The sequence below is a fragment of the Anolis carolinensis genome, chromosome 4, assembly GCF_035594765.1.
Source record: "Anolis carolinensis isolate JA03-04 chromosome 4, rAnoCar3.1.pri, whole genome shotgun sequence".
Taxonomy (NCBI): Eukaryota; Metazoa; Chordata; class Lepidosauria; order Squamata; family Dactyloidae; genus Anolis; species Anolis carolinensis.
In genome coordinates this window covers 125808594-125831093 of record NC_085844.1, presented here as the reverse complement: position 1 = coordinate 125831093, position 22500 = coordinate 125808594, and the positions used below count along the sequence as shown (strand labels likewise).

The 22500-nt window shown below is 40.7% G+C and overlaps 1 protein-coding gene across 1 annotated transcript in view; it reads right to left on the bottom strand.

Moving 5' to 3' along the window:
• The window catches only part of olfml2b (olfactomedin like 2B), a 28058-nt gene extending 5847 nt beyond the window's left edge, over nucleotides 1-22211 (bottom strand). Inside the window, exons 1-5 of the mRNA XM_003219840.4 lie at nucleotides 21992-22211; nucleotides 14472-14735; nucleotides 4394-4501; nucleotides 1451-1627; nucleotides 237-465 (exon numbers count right to left, since the gene is read on the bottom strand). Coding sequence (XP_003219888.1) covers nucleotides 237-465; nucleotides 1451-1627; nucleotides 4394-4501; nucleotides 14472-14735; nucleotides 21992-22132 — 919 coding nt within the window. The 5' untranslated portion in view covers nucleotides 22133-22211. The remainder of the gene's footprint in view (nucleotides 1-236; nucleotides 466-1450; nucleotides 1628-4393; nucleotides 4502-14471; nucleotides 14736-21991) is intronic.
• Nucleotides 22212-22500: the final 289 nt, after the last annotated feature.

Below are 22500 nucleotides of genomic sequence, written 5' to 3'. Positions count from 1 at the left end.
GAGTTACCCACAGAATTCCTTTTTACCTACCCTGTCCTTGTTTTGCAACTAAACCTTAGCAAAAGAGTAAAATTTCAAGTGATACAGGTTAAAAAATTCCCATCCCTAATTATATAAACAGGTCAGACATGATAACCCTTTGGAAAAGTTGCTTGGCAGTGTAATGTGAACAACATAGCGTCTGGAAAAAGGGCCCCTGGGAAATGTAATCTTTATAGGCTGAAATTGCAACTCACGTTCTTCTAGTTCATTTTCTGTCTCAGCATCCTTGGCATTATAGTAAGTGACTCCTCGGATGATGGTCGGCTGAGATGAAGGTCGATTCCTCACATTAGGTTTGTTTGACAAAGTGGACTTCGGATTCATTTCCTTTGGATGAGCTGCGGGCATGTAGCGCAAGGACTCAGTTGAGATTCTCTGCGGAGGTGTCAATTTTTCATGTAGGTAAACTTCTTCATATTTTCCCTTGAAAATATTAAAAACCAGTCAAATTATTGCCAGAAGTCTCATTGAGATTAAAATCAGCCCTATTGGACCCTTTAATTATAATTCATAATATTGTCTTCAGCAGTGGTAAGTGAGAAGCGAAATAGCAAGCAATGAAGGCATTTTCCCTTTAAGGCTTCCAGAATCCAGTTCACAAAAATATGGGCTCTACGAGGAGGCCATTTGCTGGGGTGGTCTATGGGCAACTTAATCGTCTCCTTTCCCCCCCATAATGAGAACTCCTTTTAAGTGTGTTCTGCATTGTGTTGACATCACATGTTTACCATGAAAACATCTAGTGCCACCTGCAAGAGTCTGTGATTGAAGAGTAACGCAGAGTGAAATTTTCTGAATTGAAAACTTATAAAAATCACAAAGCAAAAATGCAAAACAAAAGAAATAATATCATTTTATTACACCAGATGTTGCTTAATTATTGTGTACAATTTTAAATTATTCATATATAAATTGATGACAGGTTTGAGAGGCCAAAACTAAAGACTTTGATACAACTCATTGATATGTTGAAAACTCAAAGGAAGCACAGAGCCCTTCTAAGTTCTCTGATGCAACACTGCCACTGGCGTTTTGGAAAGCCTGGGTGGGAAAATGATTCCTAGATAGTTTGTTCCAAAGTTTGATATACATTCGGTGTCTCCTACTTGGCCTACATTTCATTTTTGCTGCTTGTTGTTACACATAGCCCTTAGCCTTCCCACCCGCACCCATAATAAGCGGCTTCCCAACCTTTCAGGCTCACTTTTACTTACATTGACTCCAGGATAAGTCAACCAAATTTTTGGGGTCAATTTTTTATGTATACAGGTCTTTCAAAGCTTCACCTGCTCTGTATTTAAACTTGTAGCAAGTAGTAGCAGATAATGTCAGTATCCCAGAGTTTTATCCCCAGGATTTTGATTGATGGTGAGAGTTTCTAGTTTTCTGGGTTGTGGGCAGGGCTCACCTCAGTCAGGGTGTAGGCTGCAGCAGCGTCTCTCTGCAGCGAATTCTGGATATCACCAAGGTTGTTGGAGCTGCTGATGGAAGAATTGGTCTTGTCTTTAACATATATCTCTTGCAAACTTTCCTCTGCATTTTGCCTTTTGCTTTTATTATCCTTAGTGAGGTTTCTAGACACTTCCTGGAAAGTGCAGAGGGAAAGAGAGAACTCAAAACATAAGTGTTGCATGATGAATACATTTGGTGTTACAATATTGCCTAATTTTTTAAGGAAGAAAGCATATGAGAACCAATGACTGCAGACAGTCTGCTTTTCCTCCAGTCCCAACACACAGAGCCTTCAGCTTTCGGAAGTTAGTTCTGTGAAACAACAGAGGCAAAGGGGAAAACTCAGCTACAGTGTTCCCTCACTTATCGCTGGGGTTAGGTTTCAGGACCACCCGCAATAAGTGAAAATCTGCGAAGTAGGGACGCTATATATTTTTACATTATTTTAGTAGTGATACACTATTTTAAGTCTTTATCAATCAATCAATCATGTGTTGATAAATGGCCTCCTTCTCCTCCCATTGCCGCTTAGGCTCCTTTTCTCTCCTTTCAGCTTCTCCTTCCTCTCTTCCTTAGGCTGTAAATTGTAATTTTTTATTATTTATAATATTCTTTTAGTTTATTGAAAAACCTCAAAACAGAAAGTGAACAGCGAAGTAGTGAGGGAACACTGTACAGTCATCAGTCAGAAGAAAGGATGTTGGGAGGGTGTGTATGGACATCTACATAGCGATAGAGATACCCCATATCAACACATTTTAAAAACCATTTGTGAATAGAACCTGCTTTGAGCCTTTGCATATTTTTGGACAATAGCTTCCAGACTTCCTCAGCCAGTATAACCCATGTCCGCTGAGGCATTCTGGAAGTTTTAATCTAAAAATAATTTCCCCAAGTTTTGGATGAGGGCAGAACTTAGCTTGCGGAAATTTTAGTGGTTAAACTATGGCTGCTTTAGAGAAATATGCTAAGTACTTCCTGTGACTCTGAGGCCAATCTGTGCCAAACACCTCTCCCATATTTAACAGCTATGACCAGGAAAGGTTATGGAGAGATTTAGAGAGAGCTGAACAGCAGAGCTCTCCTGATATCAAGAACTGACCCTAAACTAGCTCAGACCCGTCTCTGGAGTCAGTTGGTGTAAATTGTAGGGGTGATGCAGATATTTGATGTGGTTCAGGATCTTGCCCCCTTGTTGTTAACAGCTTGTTTATTTTAACTTTGGTTGTAATGTGGGTTGTATGTTGTATGTGCTAAATGTGTTTGTCAAATGTTTCGATATGGCCGATAGGCTAATCAATAAAACGTACTTAAACTTAAAGCTCACAACCAACTACAATAGGGCAAATAAAATTTGTAAAAGGGGTGTATAGAATAACAGGACACAGAACTATAATTCATGACAAACCATTTTATTGTCTGTGTTTAAACAATGTGTTTAAGAGTTCCCATTTGTAATTACAAAAAAATTACTGTTTTTATGTGGTGATAAAACAATTACCCGTAGTAACTCGAGTCTAATGCGTCATCGAATCTAGTGCGCACCTCAATTTTCAAAACCCTGAAACCAAAAAGAGTATTTGCTGACAAGCAGCAGCAAAAGGTGCACTCTTTGTAATTTTGCCCATTACAGTTGCTATGTGCTTAGAATTCCTTTTTAAAAACAATTCTGTTGGAATACCAAAGTTTTCAGCAATGGAAAAGAAATCTTAGGGTGAATCTATGCTGTAGAATGAATCCACTTTAACTGCCTTGGTTCAATGCTATGGAGTCATAGGGCCTGTACTTTTGCAAGGTTTTGAATGTTAGATCCGAGTAAATACAGTATTTTGTATTCTATAGCTGCTAATGAGGTCATTAACCACAATGTAATGGGCAGAAATGCAATTACTATGCCTTTTCTGGATATATTTGTTTGCAGAAAACACTGTAATAAAGATGGAAGAGTCTGTATACTGTATACTGAGATTCCATCAACTGTAAATTAAGTTTTAAAGTTCCGATTTGAAGGGAAAGTCAAGTACATGTTTTAATTCTTCCACTGAAAACTGTGGGATTAGACGTAATTTACATCTTTATTATTCACAGTCCAGGTATGTTGTCCATTGCTTCACATGTTTTGATTTGGTTTTTAACATGAAAAGGTACGTCACCCCTCAACAACCTGGGTCTCACTATTTTTCCACTTTCACTGCCAGGGATCTATCCTATCAAATTCTAAGGCTTGTAATTTGATCAGGCACCGAAATGCCTGGGCTGAGAATCCTCAATGCCCTTCACTGAACTGCAGATCCCATGATTCCACAGGGCAAAACCATTGAAATTAAAGTGGAATATTGGAACATAACTGAGAACTGGTGAGGTGACACAGTTGAGTGTTGGGCTAGGACTCTAGCAGACCTGGTTCAAACTCCCACTCAGGTAAAGAAAGATACTGCATATCCTAAGAAAAGTCACATTTTCTCTGGCTCAGAAGAAAGCAATGGTAAACCCCAGCTGGTAGATAAGGAATAAGGGACCTGGTTACTGTTTGCATGTCAGTAGCAGGGAGCCCCCGGTGACACAGCAGGTTAAACCACTGAGCTACTTGCACTTGCTGACCGAAAGCAGGGTGAGCTACCGCTGTTAGCCCCAGCTTCTGCCAACCTCGCAATTCGAAAACATGCAATTCGAGTAGATCAATAGGTACCACTTTGACAGGAAAGTAACAGCACTCCATGCAGTCATGTCAGCCACATGACCTTGGAGGTGTCTATGGACAATGCCGGCTCTTCAGCTTAGAAATGGAGATGAGCACCACCCCCCAGGGTTGGACACAACTAGACTTAATGTCAAGGGGAACCTTTACCTAGCGGGGAGAGGACCAAGACCACCCTGGAATGGTTAAAATCCATCTTACCTCTTCCAGTTTTTCGACGCGGCCTAACAACTTTGTTGTGACAGTGTGCAGTTTGAGCAAGTCTAAGCCATAGAAAGCACCTTCCAGCATCTCAATGACTGCTGCCAGCTACAAAAAAATAGAGTGATGAAACAGTCAAATTGTCTGTTGTCTCCTTCAGACCTGATTACATGACATTTGCACAGTTCGAATAGCCTTTCAGACAAACCCAGCAAAGAACTTGGCTGTAAGGCTCCTAGGTAAGAATACAGCTCCCTTGCATGATTGCTGTGAAGACAAGAATTTTGAGGGACATGGTGAGCAGCAGCCCTGGCCTTATTTACTAATCTAGGCCACAGTCCCCTACACACTCACAAGCCTATGTACTGGGGCTGTTACACTGCAATCTAAAAGAAATATGCCAAAACTGTTAAGACCAACCAGCTCCCCTTAGGTAACTTGACAACAATCCGTCTCCCCCCCAAAACAGGAGACTTAGTTGAAAGACAAAACACCAACACAACAAGATGAGGCACAAGGGATATTAAAGATCTGTTCTAGCAGCCAAGACTGGAATTTCAGCAAGACCTAAATAATGTTTTAACAAATGCTATTTCTCCGTTGGCTCGAAGATTATCCATCAGGATAGAAAAATAACAAGTCTTGAATCACTGACAAATGAATCACTTGATCAGGGCTTAATGCATGAACAAAAAGCTGAGAGTCTCCAAAAACTTACCACTAGTTCAAGGAAAATCAAAGCTGCTCCCTTAACATAAAATTATCAAGGTTCAACCTTTCACAAAAGCTTTAAAAAGCAAGAATGGAATTGGATACAACTGGGGATTCCCATTAAATCCAATTCTAAATCACAATGGAAAATTTATTCTTACAAGGGAATCTAGATCAAGCAGTGGGGAACAGTAAGATGAATGAGATTAAGGCCCATGAATCAAAATGGGGACATCTGAATCTGATCATCTGAATGATTCTGATGGTGAATATCCATATTGGCAAGTCATGAAGAGTAAAAATAGAAATCTACCTCTACCCTTCTTCTAAATTTAACTGCTGCACATATAGAGATTGCTACTTTGCCACGAGAGATTACTTTTGTATGCTGAATCTGATGGTGATGCCTATCAACATTCTGTAATTTAAGGAATGAACTTGTTCATCAATAAAATAACCCCGATTGCGCAGTGGGTTAAACTGCTGAGCTCCTGAACTTGCTGACCGAAAGGTCGGCGGTTCGAATCCATAGAGATTGGTGAGCTCCCGCTGTTAGCCCCAATTTCTGCCAACCTAGCAGTTTGAAAACATGCAAATGTGAGTAGATCAATAGGTACCTCTCCGGCGGGAAGGTAACGGTGCTCCATGCAGTCATGCTGGCCACATGACCTTGGAGGTGTCTACTGACAACACCGGCTCTTTGGCTTAGAAATGGAGATGAGCACCAACCCCCGAGTTGGACACAACTAGACTTAATGTCAGGAGAAAACCTTTACTAGTTCAATACACTTTATAAGAACTGGACCTCCCCAAGGGTGAAAAGAAATAAAGTGGAAACTCATGCTATGGCTAGAAAATTTTACTTTGGCATGAACCCTGGAAAAGCCACATTTTGCAAAAATCAGATAATTTTTAGAAATAATAATTTAAACACTATTGAATTTTTGTCCATATAAAGAAGGGAAAAGGGAAAGAGGAGAGGGGGGAGAAGAAATGATGTGTGAACTAAATCAAAAACTGTAGGTGATATATTGTTTTGAATTGTGCTCGGAGCTAGAAAGTCCTGGATGCCCTAGTTCTTTGTTTTTCCAGTTTGAGTTATACAGCCAAGAACGTCTATATAATCCTCTCCAGGGAACCTAGCAAATTAGCCCTCTGGAATGCAATCCAGTTCCTAGATGACAAGGAATATGACTCAACTGTCAGCCATCCATTGGAGGCACTGCAGAAAGCCACAAGGAGCCATGGAGATGTGATGTCCTCCAGAGGAAGCTTGAGCCTGGTGTTTCTCAGACACACAAGCTAAGACAAATCTGAATAAAGGGAAGCAATCCTGCAACAGAACTGCACCATACATCAAGGCCAGTACTGCCTACATTTGGACCAATTGCAGGAGAGGTCTCCAAAATTTTCAACTTTGTCCTAGAACTGATACCGAAATGGTTTTACTGGAGATTACTAGGATTCTCTGACTCCAAAGAACAGGAAGTAACAGGCGGCCAACCCACTAAAAAAAGAGGCATTTCTAAATTCACCACTACAAATTTAATTAGCTTTTTTAAAAGACTGGATACAACCACTAAGGGGAGATTTATTAACCAGGCTTTTCTAGTTTGGCCAGTTATATATCCCATCCCCACCAGTCAGCACCACAAAGATTTGTGTTTGCTGGCTGATGAAGGAGAATTTTGATCTGACACAACTGTATGAAGACAATGCCATAAAAGGTCTTGGGAAAATGGTGAGAGTTGTCATCAGAAGAAGAAAAACTCTCATGGGGGGAAACACAGAGAGAGCACTCTAATCTCAGTGTGGATTTCCCACACTATGCACAAGAAAATAATGGCAATACTGAGAATTGGGATTGTGTTCAGTCACAGCTCTTTTCATATCATTTTTGTTACTTTTGCAATAGCACATTAGGGAAGCTAGCACGGTGTAGTGATTTACATGCTGGAATCCAACTTTGGAGAGCAGGTTTCAAATGTCTGCTTGGCCACGTAGTTCATTGTAACTGAATGACAGCTATGACCTAGATCAGTGGTTCTCAACCTGTGGGTCCCCAGGTGTTTTGGCCTACAACTCCCAGAAATCCCAGCTAGTTTACCAGCTGTTAAGATTTCTGGGTTGAAGGCCAAAAACACCTGGGGACCCACAGGTTGAGAACCACTAACTTACAGCATATGCACCTTAAAAGGTTCAAAAAGGAAATTAGCACAGACCTTTAACCTTGCAGCTATATTGATATAGGGCCTGTAAGATAGGTGTATGCATTTTTACTGAAAAATTAAACACTGCACACAACAAATGTTTTGGTATTACTGCATTTTACGATGTCTTTATAAGGCATTGTTTCTAGTTATCTATCACCCCACTCCCCACACAATCTGAGGCTCTAGCAAAGAGAAAGAGTTGTAGGAAAATTGCTAATCTGAGCCTCCAAGTGTCCCTCTCCCAGGAGGAAGCAGCAGAGTGTTGTTCTTCTATTCATCAGGCAAAAAACCCAGTTCTCCTACTGAGAAATAGGAGCCCAGCCTAGTTTTCTGCACCCCTGTGGCAGGCCACCTACCAGGTTCTAAGTGAGACGTCAGCAGTGTTGCAATGTTTAACTGAAATAGTGAACTTCCAAGGAAATAAACACCATATTTTCAATTCTAAGATGCCATTGATTATAAGATCAGCCTGAGATTGAAGGGTTCACTGATGTTTTAGAGAGGATTGTGGGACTGCCTGTGGGATTTCCGGCAGCACAAAGTGATGAAGATTTAAGTCGAGGGAATGATGCTTCTTTCTGTGAGAAAGCTGACTGTGAAAGTGCAGGCCTTTAAGGTCAAGCCAAGCATCCAGAAACACTAGATAAGGAAGAGTCGAGCAAAGTATACTGATACTAAAGCACCTGGAGATACAGAAATCAACACAGGCCTTCGTTTACAGATCAGAGCAGACAATAGACATCGCAGGGCAGAGAGTTTGCATGGAAAAGCTGGGGAGAGATTTCAGGGAAGATGAAATGCTTTCATGGGTGGCTTTTAATTCGAAAGTTGTTTACTTTCAAGTTAGTTCAGGCAACGTAGCATTTGGAGTAAAAAACTAGGCGTGGGTTCCGGGTCCATGTTTCAAGGTAAGCCTTTGCTTTTGGGATTCAAATATATGTCCCTGTGGTGATATTCATGATCAAGTTTTTCTAAGGATACCTTTTGCTTGTGGACTTAAGCTGTTTTTGTGATTTTTGGCTATTCCTGAATTGTACTCTCTTTGAATCTGTTTGGGATATTTGGACTCCTGTAGGATTATTGCTTATTGCTAAACCCTTTTTGGATCCACGTCTTCCTTTTCTATTCCTGAAAACTTTCCAATACTTTTGATATACTTTACAATAAACTGTTTGCTTATATTCTGGATTCTTGCTTGGTGCTGTGAGCATAGGGGTTTCCAGGCCTGGGATGCAACAAAACTACAGACTAATTTCAGTATCACCAGCATAAAAAAACAAACAAAACACACACACACATACACACACATATGCACCCCATTTTAGAGATGTTTATATGGGGGAAACGTGTGTTTTAGGATAAAAGAAATAGAGTATATAAAAAGAGAGAAAATCAATATTAAAGGGAGGAAACAGGAAAGAGTTTTTAGAAAAAGGTTTCCTGCTATAACGAAACATTCTCCCTTAAGTAAAAGGAGGCATGACCTTGCCAAACACACTCAGATTGCAAAGAAGCTGAAAACCATTTTAAAGATCACAAAGAGGCCTGGTGGGATTTGTAAGAATTTGCCAGTTTACTAAATGAAATCTGACAGGAATTGAAGGCGGGTTCTCTTACATATCCAACACGAGCTTCTTGTCACCTGGTGTTCTGAGAACAAAGGAACAGTTGCTGGACAGACTGTTCACTGGATTACAGTTTATTTGAGTGAGTCCAAGCTGGAGATGGAGGAGGGCTCAAGTTTCAAGTCGTCTGGAACAATGATGCAAAGAAAACTGTAACAACTGTCTCCATTTACATTTTTGCTTTCCCAAAGTCTCGTAAAGCAGAAAAGAAGACATCAATTACCAGAATTACACAAAAGCATGGGCTTCCCGCATTTTAGGCTTGGCACTGTGGAGCAGCTATGTTTTTCTCCACGGGAAGGAAATGTGCAAGTGGATGTGGATTGTCCAGAGAAACAGGAAAGTTTGCCCCACAATGGTGGCTCCAGTTCATAGGCAGGGAGGTCAATGGTACTTCTGCAATCGCTTAGCCGTGCCCACAGATCTCCAAATAAAAAGATGCATAAGATTCTGAGGAACTGCCATATTTGCAAGGGATCCTACAGGGAAAAACATTTGAGAAGGGCTGTCCAAACATTTGGTTGGCTCCCATTACCAACAGCAGATTGAGAAGGTACACCGGTCTGATGCAGCAGGGGCAAACATAGACTAACAACCAGTTGAGATGAGTCCACATAACGACAAACAAAATGGAGACTGATTATGCAAACCAAGGTTAGAAACAAACATTTTGCAACATGGCTTTTTATAAAGCAAGCTGGCAATATTCAAAGACCAACTGCTGCATTCTCATTCAGATTTTACTCCAGCTGGGAGTTTAATACACAGAGAATGCAATTTTTCAGGCACATTCTTCTCTGGCTTCTCCACCTGCAAGAGATCTACTACACTCACCACATGCTACCATGTACACAGCTTCCCTTAGCAGTCAATTCAAAATCTTCCAGTATTGTATAGTTCTGTTACAAACAAAGGATGGGCAATACAAGCTGTGTTTTGCCAAAGATGAATCTCTTCCTGGTTTTTTGTCAGGTCTATATTCATATCAAGCTAACCAATTGAAAACTGTTTCAGAGTCATTAACAAATAATTACGTTGTGCTTTCCGAATTCTCAATATTCCACACAATTATCTTGGTATGCAACTCTGGAAGATAGTCTGTAAACATCTGTGAGTTGGGGAGAAGAGAAATGGGTTAAATTATTATTATTATTATTATTATTATTATTATTATTATTATATTGCTTTTTTCTCTTAAAGAGGCTCAAAGCAGTGAACAAATTTAATAAAAATTTAGAAACAAGAATTTTGGGAGATAGATCATAATTATTCTCATCTCATATAGCAGGCAACAGAGTGATATTAAGACCATACAACAATTTGTCTAAAAAGAGCCATCTAATGAGCTCACTAAATAGATCAGATTGCAACTAGAATGAGGGCCAGTGAGGTGTTAAACCAAGGTCAAATCTGTTACCAAGTCCTCAACTCAGATGTGAAGCTCACTGGATGATCTCTTTCTATCTAACCTGGTCCACAGTATTGTTGTGTGGATAAATATTAGAAGAGGCTACACTGAGCTCCTTGTAGAAGAGGCAAGATAACATGTCATAAATAAAAATAATCATTCGACTTCAATGAAGCCAAGTAGCAAAAGTTCCCTCTCACTTTTGCCCAATGTTGGAGAGAAACAATTCACAGAGGACTTCGAAATTGGCAGAAAATTTCTTCTAGGTATGGAAGGAATAAAGGATTATCCACGACAGTAATTGTTTCAGTGGTCTATGAATCCAGCCAGGAGAAGCAGTCACAGAAAAGACAAGAAGTTCAGGTTGCCATTTTGTTACTAATAATAGTAATAATAATAATAATAATAATAATAATAATAATAATAATAATAATGTCCAGCCCATCTTATCTCCCTAGAAAGAGACCCAAAGCAGCTGATGCTAGAAATCATATAATATGTAATATAAAACCTAAAAAAATACAAACATGAAAACAGGATTAAACATTGAAACTATTAAAAATAAGCAGTTAAATAAACAGTCAAACTATTAAAAATAAACAGTTAAAAATCAGTCAGAGCATCCCCAGCTTTCTGGCCTGGATAAGAACACCACCCTTCCATTGGAAATAACAAATCAACATAAAAGACTGTAGATTGGGAACCCCTAAATTTAAGTCAAGATTTTTATTTCTCAAAATATATGTCTAAATTTGACTAGAAGATGCATGAATACGTTATTTAGCTAACAACAACTTCCTTCATTTTGTCAAAAATGAAGGAGGTTATTGTCTTGCTTTGGAGAAGATTAATCCAGGAGCTTAAAACACTTTTATTAATGATTATACAACCCTTCTTAACCATCCAAAAGCTAAGATAGAAGAAATACAAGGACTATATAGACTTTAACCTAAGAGAAAAATGACAACCAACATTGCAATGCAGAGATAAAAGCCAAGCCATTCTAACAAGAAACTAAATTATGTTCTCTGCTGGTGGATAGCAAGACTTTAATTGACCCCCTGCAGTTTGCTTATGAAGAACACCAAAAGATGTCACAACTACAGGTTGTGCAAATATTTTTGGAATTTAAGAAAGAACTTTCTCAAACTGAAATAAGAATGAAGCAGGACTTTAAAGACATAATAACAGGATCCAGGAAAATATTAAATATCACAAAACAAATCACAAGTAAGAAGGAAGAGAAGACATAGTATACCAAGAATTATTGATTTTCCAAGGAAAGAAAGCATAGTAACAGTAACAACAATAAAGACAGCAAATGCAACAAATACAAAAAAGGCAAAGGAACTGGAAGGGAAAAAAACTAGTAGATTCCCACAGATTGTATATGCAAACGTGACTAAGGCAGGGTAGTGGAAACTATGTTATCTTCAGACTGTGAAAAACAAAAAAAATCACATCAAATTGCAGGGAAAAAAGACACTTTTGCCTTCAGGTTTTGTTCAAACAGGCAAGCAAAGCTAACATGAACAGCATGAAGGCCCATTTTGATGAGAGAAACATGTTAATATCAAACAGACAATTTACCATTTCAGGGCTATCTGGCTCTAAAAGAAAAACATTGAGAATGAACTGGGATAAATAATCTAACAACTCTGGAAGAATAAAAAGAGAGACTTATTTATGCAAGTGGTGGATTGCTGAAATAAGGACAGTGAGAATGAAGGAGAAATTCAATAAGATATACAGAAACATGTTGAATACAGTAAGATCCATTTTAAAATAATAGAAATTTTTGGGGGATATTGAGATGATGTATAAAAGATAAAATTACAATAATTTAATTTTAGTCAAAACATTGCATCAAATTAGTCATCTATAAGCATTAATTTCAAATATATATTTCTATAAGTAGCAGGAGCTGGGACAACTCAGAGAATATAATATTTTTCTAGATGCCAGGATTTTTTTTTGGGGGGGGGGGGAGTGAGTTGTCTTTAAATCGGTGGTTCCCAACCTTTTCTTGACCAGGGACGACTTGACCAGGAACCACTCTCCAACATAAGTACCAAAAGGGTTACGAATCTGTTTTTGGTCAACTTTAGATTCAGTTTGGAAATTGCATTGGATAGACCACATCAGTTCTAGTTGTTGATACAGAACACATACCATCCAATAGTCACCACCTGCTTGCCCACAGAAAACCATATTTCATAATCTAGAGATGGTGTGGTCTATCCAATGCAATTTTCTGAATCAGCACCCCAAATAACGCAAGGAACAGGCCTAAAAATGAAGACACCAAGATGCCACATGGAACGGCTCTGCTCAGGGGGAGGGAAGAGGAGGAGAAGCAGCAGTCAGGAGGCTTGTTGTTGCACCTTTTGTTGCACCTCTTCCCTCCCAACATCTCTGTTGCCTCGGCACTATAAGAGGATTTTGTGAGACCACTCACTCTCATTGCAGTGGTGTAGTAAAGGTGAGGCCGCGGACCATATTTTAGTTTTGGGACCACTGGTGGTACATGGGCCAATGGTTGGGAACCACTGCTTTAAATGGTTTATATTTTTTTAAAGGGGAGGGGACACAAGGGTGGGGGGAAGCTATGAGGAGGGGAATTAAGGGGTTTTTTTGTATTATTATGTTTGTTTTATTCTAATGTATGTGGGTTTTTTGTTTATTATCTTTAATTTGGTGGGTTTAAGTTCCCACCAGTTTTCAGAATTTAGCCTTTACTAATAAGTTCACCTAATTATCTACATACATTCATCCTTTTTTTCCTTTTCCCATTCCTCCCCTCTCAACTGACTTGTTTACCCAAGATTTTCCCTTTACTCAAAGGAGTGGGGAGAGAGAGAAATAGCATCAGAAGAAACAAAAGGAGGGGAGGAGGAGAGGTGTCACTGCCAACTGCTGGCTCTGGTTTCACTCATCATTGGCTTCTACCTGCCCACTACTAACATGTTGGCAACTTATCCTACAGAACGAACATGCAATTCATGGAAAAAAGATTCTCTACCCCTACTCTAGAGCTATATTTAAAGATACTCCCTGAGGCTCACACATTTCTGTTTTTCAAGCTAGCACTATAAAACCCAGATCTGCTAAATGACGACATCCAGCAAAGATTTCCCCATGGCCCTTTACTTTCATGGCTGGTTCAACCCAGTCAGGACAAATTCCTGGCTGGAGTGCCCCTTATGCATCTGCTCTCCTCATCTTTGCTGAACATACAGAACTGCCCCCCCCCCCCCGAATGCCCTGGGAGTGCAGCACTCAGTACCAAGTGTCCTCTCCTACAAAAGCTTGCAGGTAACAAGGCTGGTGGGCTTAAAGACCCAGTTCAGTATCACATAGCTTCTAACATTCCTCTTCCTCAGAAGGTGAGAACAATCTGAACACTAACGTAATCACTGGCATCAGTAAATTAGGGGATTAAGGGATTCTTGGAGTGGTAGTCAGAAAAGGATTTTGTGCAATTTCCACTTTAAAAAATACACAGAAAATAATTAAACCCAGGAGTATTTCTTATCTGTTGGTGCCAAATACAAGAAAGCAGCGGCTGAGAGATTTATTTTGTTCTTTCTAGACAACCTTATATTATTTCCTCTGAAATGTCATCCTTTGCAAAACCAACAAAATGTTTTGGAAGGGCTATAGTGTTAGGGCCATCGCAAGGAAGCATCCTCTCCAAGTCTTCTTACAGCATAAATGTTCCCACCAAAAGGTACTTTTTGGACTGTAACTTCTAGAATACCTTTTCTAAAAAGATAATGAATGGGGTTCCCCAGTAAGGCTCCAACAGCTAAGTCTGGGCATGCTGTATGGATGCATGAGCACTGTTTTTGCCTCTTTTCTTTCCCGCCTCTTCCCCTTTCAGCAAAATGGTGCATTTGTAAACACTATGATAACCTAAGGTCTCCCTACTTTCCCCTTCAAATGAAAATAAAACCTGTAAAATTCTGTTGCTGTTGTTGTTTAGGATGTAACTCCCATTATCCTAGTCAACAAAGCCAATTGTGAGGAATGCCATTCAGCAACATCTGGAGGCCTACATAATTTTCATCCCAGATTTTAAAAGTGGGAAGCAGAGGGGGGAAACACCCAAAGGCAAATACCTTGAAGTCCTTGCTGTCTGCTTCTTGCAGTTTCTTCAACCGGAAGTCTCCTTCACAAGGATTCAAAGCAGATGGTGGAGCCACACATGAACATTTGCACTCTGGTCCAGATGTTATTGTTTCCACCACGTAAAAATCTTCTGGTTTTGAAGCTCCTTCATTCAGTCTCTGGCAGGCACCTCTGCTCAGGGGCCTCACCACACACTTGCACTGACAGTTTGGGCCTTCAGATACTGCCTTCACCTTGTCATAGTCACCCAGCAACTAATCCAGGGAAAGAGGGAAAAATGTAAACTGGTCAATTTGTGTAAAAGTGGCTCTCTCTCCCCCAGTCCCAGCTTTGTATTGCTTATGTGGAGTGCTTGGGAGAGGCAAGACATTCTGAAATTTTGAAGACATAAGTCACTGGTTTAAAATATTGCTTACTCTTGGCATTTTCTATTCTTTGAGTATCTGGGAGAGTAAGTTCTTCCATGCCCAGCCTTCCCAAACCAAACTAGTTAGCTTCCCCCCAAAAATGTTGCCTCTCTAAAGGGTTTGGGAAAATTAAGAGTACAATGATCAAACCACTCGTTCCAGAATGATCTCATTTAAATCGGGGCCAAATGGGAAGTTCCACTACACAAGCACTATTGATATGAAAAGGAGTTGCACAAGGATCTTTGCATCTCCCAATTCCTTCAGTGTGGCTTATATAAGAAAACTTCCCAGTGCACATGGGCTAAAACAGGTAAAATCAGACACAAAAACATTTTATGAGAAATACAGCCAGAGTAGTATCTTTGGAAAAAAAATAAGTGTTTCAAAGGGGCAAAGTCAATCTCTCAACAAACTTTCCTGGCAGTCCACAAGGCATTCATGTAAATCCTTTTAAGAACAAGACAAGACCTTTCCTTGAGTCTGGAAACATAGCAGCACATCCTGTTAGCCAAAGCTGCTTTCTAACAACTGAAAATGCAATCCAGAGAATTTCCTTTAGCAGGATACAGAGAAAGCAGACATACAACCAGAGAATAAAAACAGACTGAGGGCCCTTCCACACAGCCATATAACCCAGACTATCAAGGCAGAAAATCCCACAGTATCTGCTTTGAACTGGATTATCTGAATCCACGCTGCCATATATTCCAGTTCAAAGCAGAAAGTGTGGGTTTTATTCAGCTGTGTGGCAGGGGCCAAGTATATATTTTTTCTTGTTGTGCAGTATATGCAAAATGTTTTAGTGGTGGGGCACCAGTGGAAAGAAGCATCTTGAGACCACCCCTCAGCAACAAACACTCGCGTTTGCCACCAAGATTTAAAGATAAACATTCTGCCTACCTAGCTTTATTTAAGAGGACAATACACCAAAATAAAAGGGAACAACACCTTGATAAATGGAAATTGTAGAACAGTGTAGAACTGTCAAGCAAGTCCATTGGTATCTCCGAGTGTTTGATTTAACAAGTAAGATATTTGCAGTGTGCATAGAAATTTGTTTATGTTTTTCCAAACTACAGTCTCCCCCCCCCAACAGTTTGAGAGATGGTGAACATTCCCTCTGCTTAAAAAGTTTGAGGACCCCTGATCCAAACACATATGTGTAAATCATGCCTTAAAACATCACCCGAACATAACCTAGACTGTTTTAGACATTTATATTAATCTGTTGTGCAGTATTTACAGTGAATTCTGATAAAGATGCTTCAGATGTACTTTATAAAAAGGTAGATCAGCCTCCTTAGCAAGCCTTGCCAATGCTGATTTGTTATCAGTAAATGTTTGGTTTTTATACCTATTTTATATATACCTGGGATCACGGTCAAAAAGGGTCCCAAGTGGAAAAGTTTAAGAAGCTCTGGTCTTGGACACTGGAAGGCCAGGATCTGAAGCCTCACTCAGCTATGGAAACCAACTGTGCAGCCTTGGACCAGTTGCACTCTTTCATTATATGGTCAGTGTAGATCCATATAATGCAGTTCAAACTGCATTATTTGGCAGGGTAGATCCAGCCTAAGCTTCAGAAGAAGGTAAGGGCAACCTCCCTCTAAACAAATCCAGCCAGGAAAACCTTGTGATAGGTTTGTCTTAAGTAAGAAATAACTAGAAAGCACACAACTATAACTACCACAACATACCCTTTGGTTGTAATTATGGGTTGTCCGTTGAGACATAACATTGTAATAGGCTTCATTTTGGTATAATTAAACTGAGTCACAGCTGGACTGACAGTTGCAATGGCAGGTACACGGTCGGGAAATCGTATGAAAGATAGTCCAGAAAAATAACATATCTAGGTTTTATCACTTTTATTGTGCTGTTAGGGCAGCACTGGGCAACCAAGGAAGAGGACTCTGAAACAGTTGATGTAAAAAAAAAACCTACCACAAATGTTGTAGGATTACAACATTTGGATACTCTTGCTCAGTTTTTTATGCCTTCTGCTTAATATCCATGCTATGCACAACTGTTCCTGTAACTTTCTTCAGACAAAACAACTCATCATATTTCAGATTTGTATATTAAACCACATCATTCTCAAGCAGACAGTTTCTTTAAACTCATAACCTAATTTAGCTTCTCTGGATCTGAGCCATTTCTGTTCTGTTTACAAGATTGCGGAATCTAAACTTATTTGCTGCTTTAGCAATAACAGCTGATCTAATAAATATACCCAATCTGCTTGCTTTGTATCACCACACACACTTTTGCTATTTCATCAATCCAGCATTAAGTATGAACAGGTTTTCATCTGACAAACTAAATCAGTCTTATTTGTAAGGAAACTGAACCAAACAGCTGGATTTATTCAGCTGCGGAGTAAATTAATGTGGAAAGAGACTTCAAGTAGCAATAATGGTTTCATTAAGAACAGAGTTACCCTCAACCCACTGGGCTATCCCCCCCTCCCTCTAAAATGTACTATCCTTCTCTGTCTAGTTCCTCCTTTTAGCCTCTGCCGAGATAATGGAGTAATAATAAAATTAATAACTTTATTCTTATAACCTGCCTCCATCTCTCCGAAGGGACTCGGGGTGACTTACCGTGTTTCCCCAAAAATAAGACAGTGTCTTATATTAATTTTTGCTCCCAAAGATGCTCTAGGTCTTATTTTCAGGGAATGTCTTATTTTTCCATGAAGAAGAATTCACATTTATTGTTGAACAATAAAATGAACATTTATTATATACTGTACAGTAGTTGTCATCACAAACCAGCATAACCAGACAAACTGTGAATCCTATCAAGAATTTCTTGTTACTGCCATTATTTCCATGTACAATACTCTATGGTAGGTACATTTACTGATCCTGCATGCTCTGGTATTCTGTTCATTGAGCATGCTTCGAAACAAAAACTTTGCTAGGTCTTACTTTCAGGGGAGGCCTTATATTTAGCAATTCAGCAAAACCTCTACTAGGTCTTATTTTCTGGGGATGTCTTATTTTAGGGGAAACATGGTACATGGGGACCAAGCCCAGAATAAACCAGAGAATTCAAAGTACAAAATTAAAACACATAACAAAAAACAATATAATTAAAACAATTAAAAACCGAGGAAATAAAAGCATAATAAAATACATCAATCAGCATCACAAAACCAAAAAGTGGGCATATTCAAATTGCGAGGGAGGGCAAGGCTTGTGTAAAATGCAGAGCAATAGGACCAGGGATGGGAATAAAGTGCTGGAGAACCCGAGCAATAAATAAAATAGGGCTGGACAGGGATGGTTGCAAGTTAAACTGTTAATCAAAGGCACGTTGAAACATCCAAGTTTTCAAGTCTTTATGGAATGTGGACAAAGTGGGAGCTAATCTGATCTCCTTGGGGAGAGAGTTCCAGAGTTGGAGGGCCACAACCGAGAAGACCTTCTCTCTCATCCCCACCAACTGTGCTTGTGACAGAGGAAGGAGCGAGAGAAGGGCCTCCCCAGTGGATCTTAGAGCTCACACCGTTTGTAGGGATAGGGTCGTGAAGATAAGCAGGACACAAACCATTTAGGGCTTTATAGGTCAATACCTGCACTTTGAATTGGGATCAGAAGCTTATCGGCAGCCAGTGAAGCTGCTTCAGTAGAAGCGTTGTGTGCTCCCTGTAACTAGATCCCGATAACAACCTGGCTGCCCACCTTGGCACCAGTTGCAATTTCCGGGCTGTCTTCAAAGACCAACCTTTGGTCCTCCAGGGGTTTTGGACTTTAACTCCCAGAAATCCCAGCCAGCTTTCCAGCTGTTAGGAATTGTGGGAGCTAAAGTCAAAAACACCTGGAGAACCAAAGGTTGGAAACTACTGGTCTACTGGTTGGCAGTTTCCACAGAATACCCAACACTTAGCAGGATCAAAGCTATTCAAGCTTAGATTATGAATCCTTGCTCCGCAACTGGAAAAGAGATTCAGGTAGAGTACAGTAGTTATTTTATTACCTCCCAGAATCCTGCAGTTCCCTTCCTATTTCGGTATTTATGAGGTGGTGCCATTTTCAGCCCCTTTAGCACTTTTTTGCTTCGGACTCGTGAAGGCAGTCTCCATATGTGGTGTTTTGTTTCCAATATGTGTGGATGTAGTATTTATCTGTCTTTTGTAGCTGTAGTATGGTCCAAGGTGGTATTGTGGTCCCAAAAACCTTGCAGCTTTGTGGTTCAGAGTGCCACAGAATTGATAACATTTATGTATATGTGTGTATTGGGGTGGGGGTTATAATGCCTAGAAGCCCCTATTTTGCCATCTTTGCAGAGGAATTCCAGCACTGATAGTAGTACAAGTAACCTTTTCAAGTTCAGCAGTGAGACAATGTGAAAAAAAATGCTCAAGCAGCTCTGTAGTGTAAATTCTGCCTAATTCTAGACAGTACTGAGAAGACCTATGATAAAAGCAATAAGGAAAAGACATGTATAACCCAGGAACATCACCCTGTTGTTCCCAGGCACAAGTACATGACCAAACCTGTCTGCACAGATAGCCAGGCAGCCTCTAAAAAGTAGTAATAATAACTAAGTTCTGTTCCTGGCTTGAAAGTGTGTGTTCCTGTTTGATTGTGTAGCACTGCTTTCGAAAATAGTGGTCCTACTCCATAAACATTCTTTATGTGCCAGAAACTTCATTAAGTTTGTGCATGGAAAAGTTTCTCTTATCAGGACAAAGTGGTTACCCTGTGGTCAATACTGTACATCTTTTCCACAATAAGAGCAATTAGGAACAGTCATGTATAACCCAGGAACAGCAATCCGTTGTTCCATGCCACAAGTACACAATCAAATCTGTCTGCACAGATGGCCAGGCAGGCAGGCTCTAAAAAGTGTCAATAATGACAAAGTTCTGTTCCTGGCTTGAAAGTGTTTGTTCCTGTTTGATTGTGTAGTGCTGACTTGGGCAGAAGTGGTTCTACCCCACTAACTTTTTTGTGTGTGGCAGAAACTTCATTAAACACATTGAGAGCAAATTTATCTGGCCAGGACAAAGAACAGAACTTTTCAAGCAATTTGCATATCCGCATCTTGAGTTTTTTTAATTGCATTTTTTAAAAAAACTTTTAAAAACTGAAGTTTCTAGCGGACTTCATGTGGTGGCCATCTTGGGGGCTGCAAAATCCCACAATGAAGCATCAAGTGTGGACAATAGAGGCAGAAATCCCGGGACCAACAGGCTCTATGTGGGCTTCTTCTGAAGTCCTGGGATTTCTTGCTCCTCACTAAAACCTATGATTTGGTGCTGTCTGGAAGCGCCCTGGGGTGTCTCCCACTGGTTTATCTAATCCAAGCCCTGCCAAAGAAACAATGGATCAGGAGCAAAGAGAAGAAGCTGGGCCAATGGACTTTATATGATGACCAAGTGAAAGCTCAATTAGTGCAAAATCCACAGACTCCATTGCTAGGATATGTATTTCCTGTGGATAAGAAGAGGCATCTAGGATTTCAACCCAAACGGCTCAACAGATTTCCCTGGTTAGCCTACTCATTTCATGCACAAGGTGCACTCTGTCAGCACTGTGTGATGTTTGGAGGAGAAGTTGGGGGTGAAGGTGGTCATCAGAAGCTTGGTGCATTGGTGGCTAAACTATTGGTGTGATGGAGAAATGCAATGTAAGTCTTCGGGCTCTTCCACATTACCCCTATATCCCAGAATCTGATCCCAGATTATCTGTTTATCTCAGGTTAAATGGCAGTGGGGACTCATATATTCCAGTTTAAAGTGCATAATCTGGAATGAGATCCTGGGATAAAGGGCAGTGTGTCAATAGACATTAAAAAACAGAGTTACCATCAGAACAACTTGCGCTTGGCTATTTATTTACTGTGTCAGAAGTGAACCGAGGGTACAAGTTGTAATGTATTTGAAAACACACAAAAAAAGGTTTTTTTTTTTTTAAAAAAAACAACAACTTGGTATTACAGTAGTCTCACTTATCCAACATTCACGTATCCAACATTCTGGATTATCCAACGCAGTTTGCCTCCCACCCTGATCCGCAGCTGTTTCTCTAGGCAGCAAGGATTGAACTTTTAATGGATTTAATTTCCGACAATGTTGCTACTGTAAGTTCATTTTATGAAATTCTATCTTTATTCGTAGTTAATTTGTTAGTAGCCAATGTTTTTTAGTCAATGTTTTCAATATATTGCAATATTTTAGTGCTAAATTCATAAATACAGTAATTACTACATAACGTTGATTTGGACTGCTTTTTCTGTCAATTTGTTGTAAAACATGATGTTTTTGGTGCTTAATTTGTAAAGTCGTAACGTAATTTGCCATTTAATATGCTTTTCCTTAATCCCTCCTTATTATCCAATATGTTCGCTTATCCAACGTTTTGCTGGCCCATTTATGTTGGATAAGTGAGACTCTAAATATTCTTTGACCAGTAGCTGGCCACTTGGGAGTGCCTTTGGTGTTGCTGGAAGAAGGTCCTCCACTGTTTGTGTGGCAGGGCAAAGGCTGCATTGTAATAGGTTGTCTGTGGTTTAATCTTCCACATTTTGACTCCACTTTGAATCCCCATTTATTAGGTTGGCTCTGCATCTTGTGGTGCCAGAGCGCAGTCTGTTCTGCGTCTTCCAAGTTGTCCAGTCTTCTGTGTGCCCAGGAGGGAGTCTCTCATCCGGTGTCAGTCACTGATTGAGGTTCCGAGTTTGAGCCTGCCACTTTTGGACTCTTGCTTGCTGAGGTGTTTTGTGCTTGGCTGAAGACGCCTTGTTCATTCATAGTGGAAAACGTCTTGATGATAAAGGAAATAAGGAAGCAGAAAGACAACTTCTGCCAATTGTGGAAACTATTGTCCTTTGTGGCTTAAAGAGGGAGCAATGATTCAGGACCTGTTACCTATGAAGAACCTTTTCACAAGGATGGCTATGTCAGGGTCTTGTTAAGATCAGAAGACACTGGCCTGAACAGTCATCTGGGGAGGGGGGAGGGAGTTTCAACTCCTCATGACCTTTTTGGCTGTGGGCCTGCTTGAAGGCAGCGCCTCAACAAGGAGAACAGCAAGTGCGGGGTTCTATTCGCGTGAGGAGGAGTCGGGAAGAGAAGGGCAGCAGCCTACCTGGGAGAGGATGTTCTCCTGGTTGTCCGCCTCGTCCTGGAGGCCCTGCAGCGGCGCCCAGCACAGGCTCAGCAGCAGCAGCAGCAAAGGCAGCAGCCGCGAAGGAGAGGGCAGCCCCCCCGCCGTGGGCGCGCGCGCCATGAAGGGCGAGCGGGCAGCGAGCGCGAGGCGCCTCTTTCCCGTCCCGCTCGGCGAGGCTCCACGTCGAGGAGGGAGGGGGGAGAGAGGGAGGGGCCCAGGAGGAGGAGGATAAGGAGGGGAGGGGCCTCGCCGGAGGGAGAAAGAGGAGGGGTCTCGCGCTCCCGCCGGCACGCGGCCTCTGGGAGCCTTTTTTGCCTGCGGAGCTCGCGCTCAGGCTGTGGCTTCAAATAAACCCGCCCATCTCTTCTCCTGGCGCCCCGCTGTTGTGAGCTCAGGGTCGTCTATCTGCACAGGCCTGGAAACCCGTCAGAAAGTTGGGATAAAAGGTGGCTTTGGGCGCTCTGAGGGTCTTTTTCTGCATGGGTGCA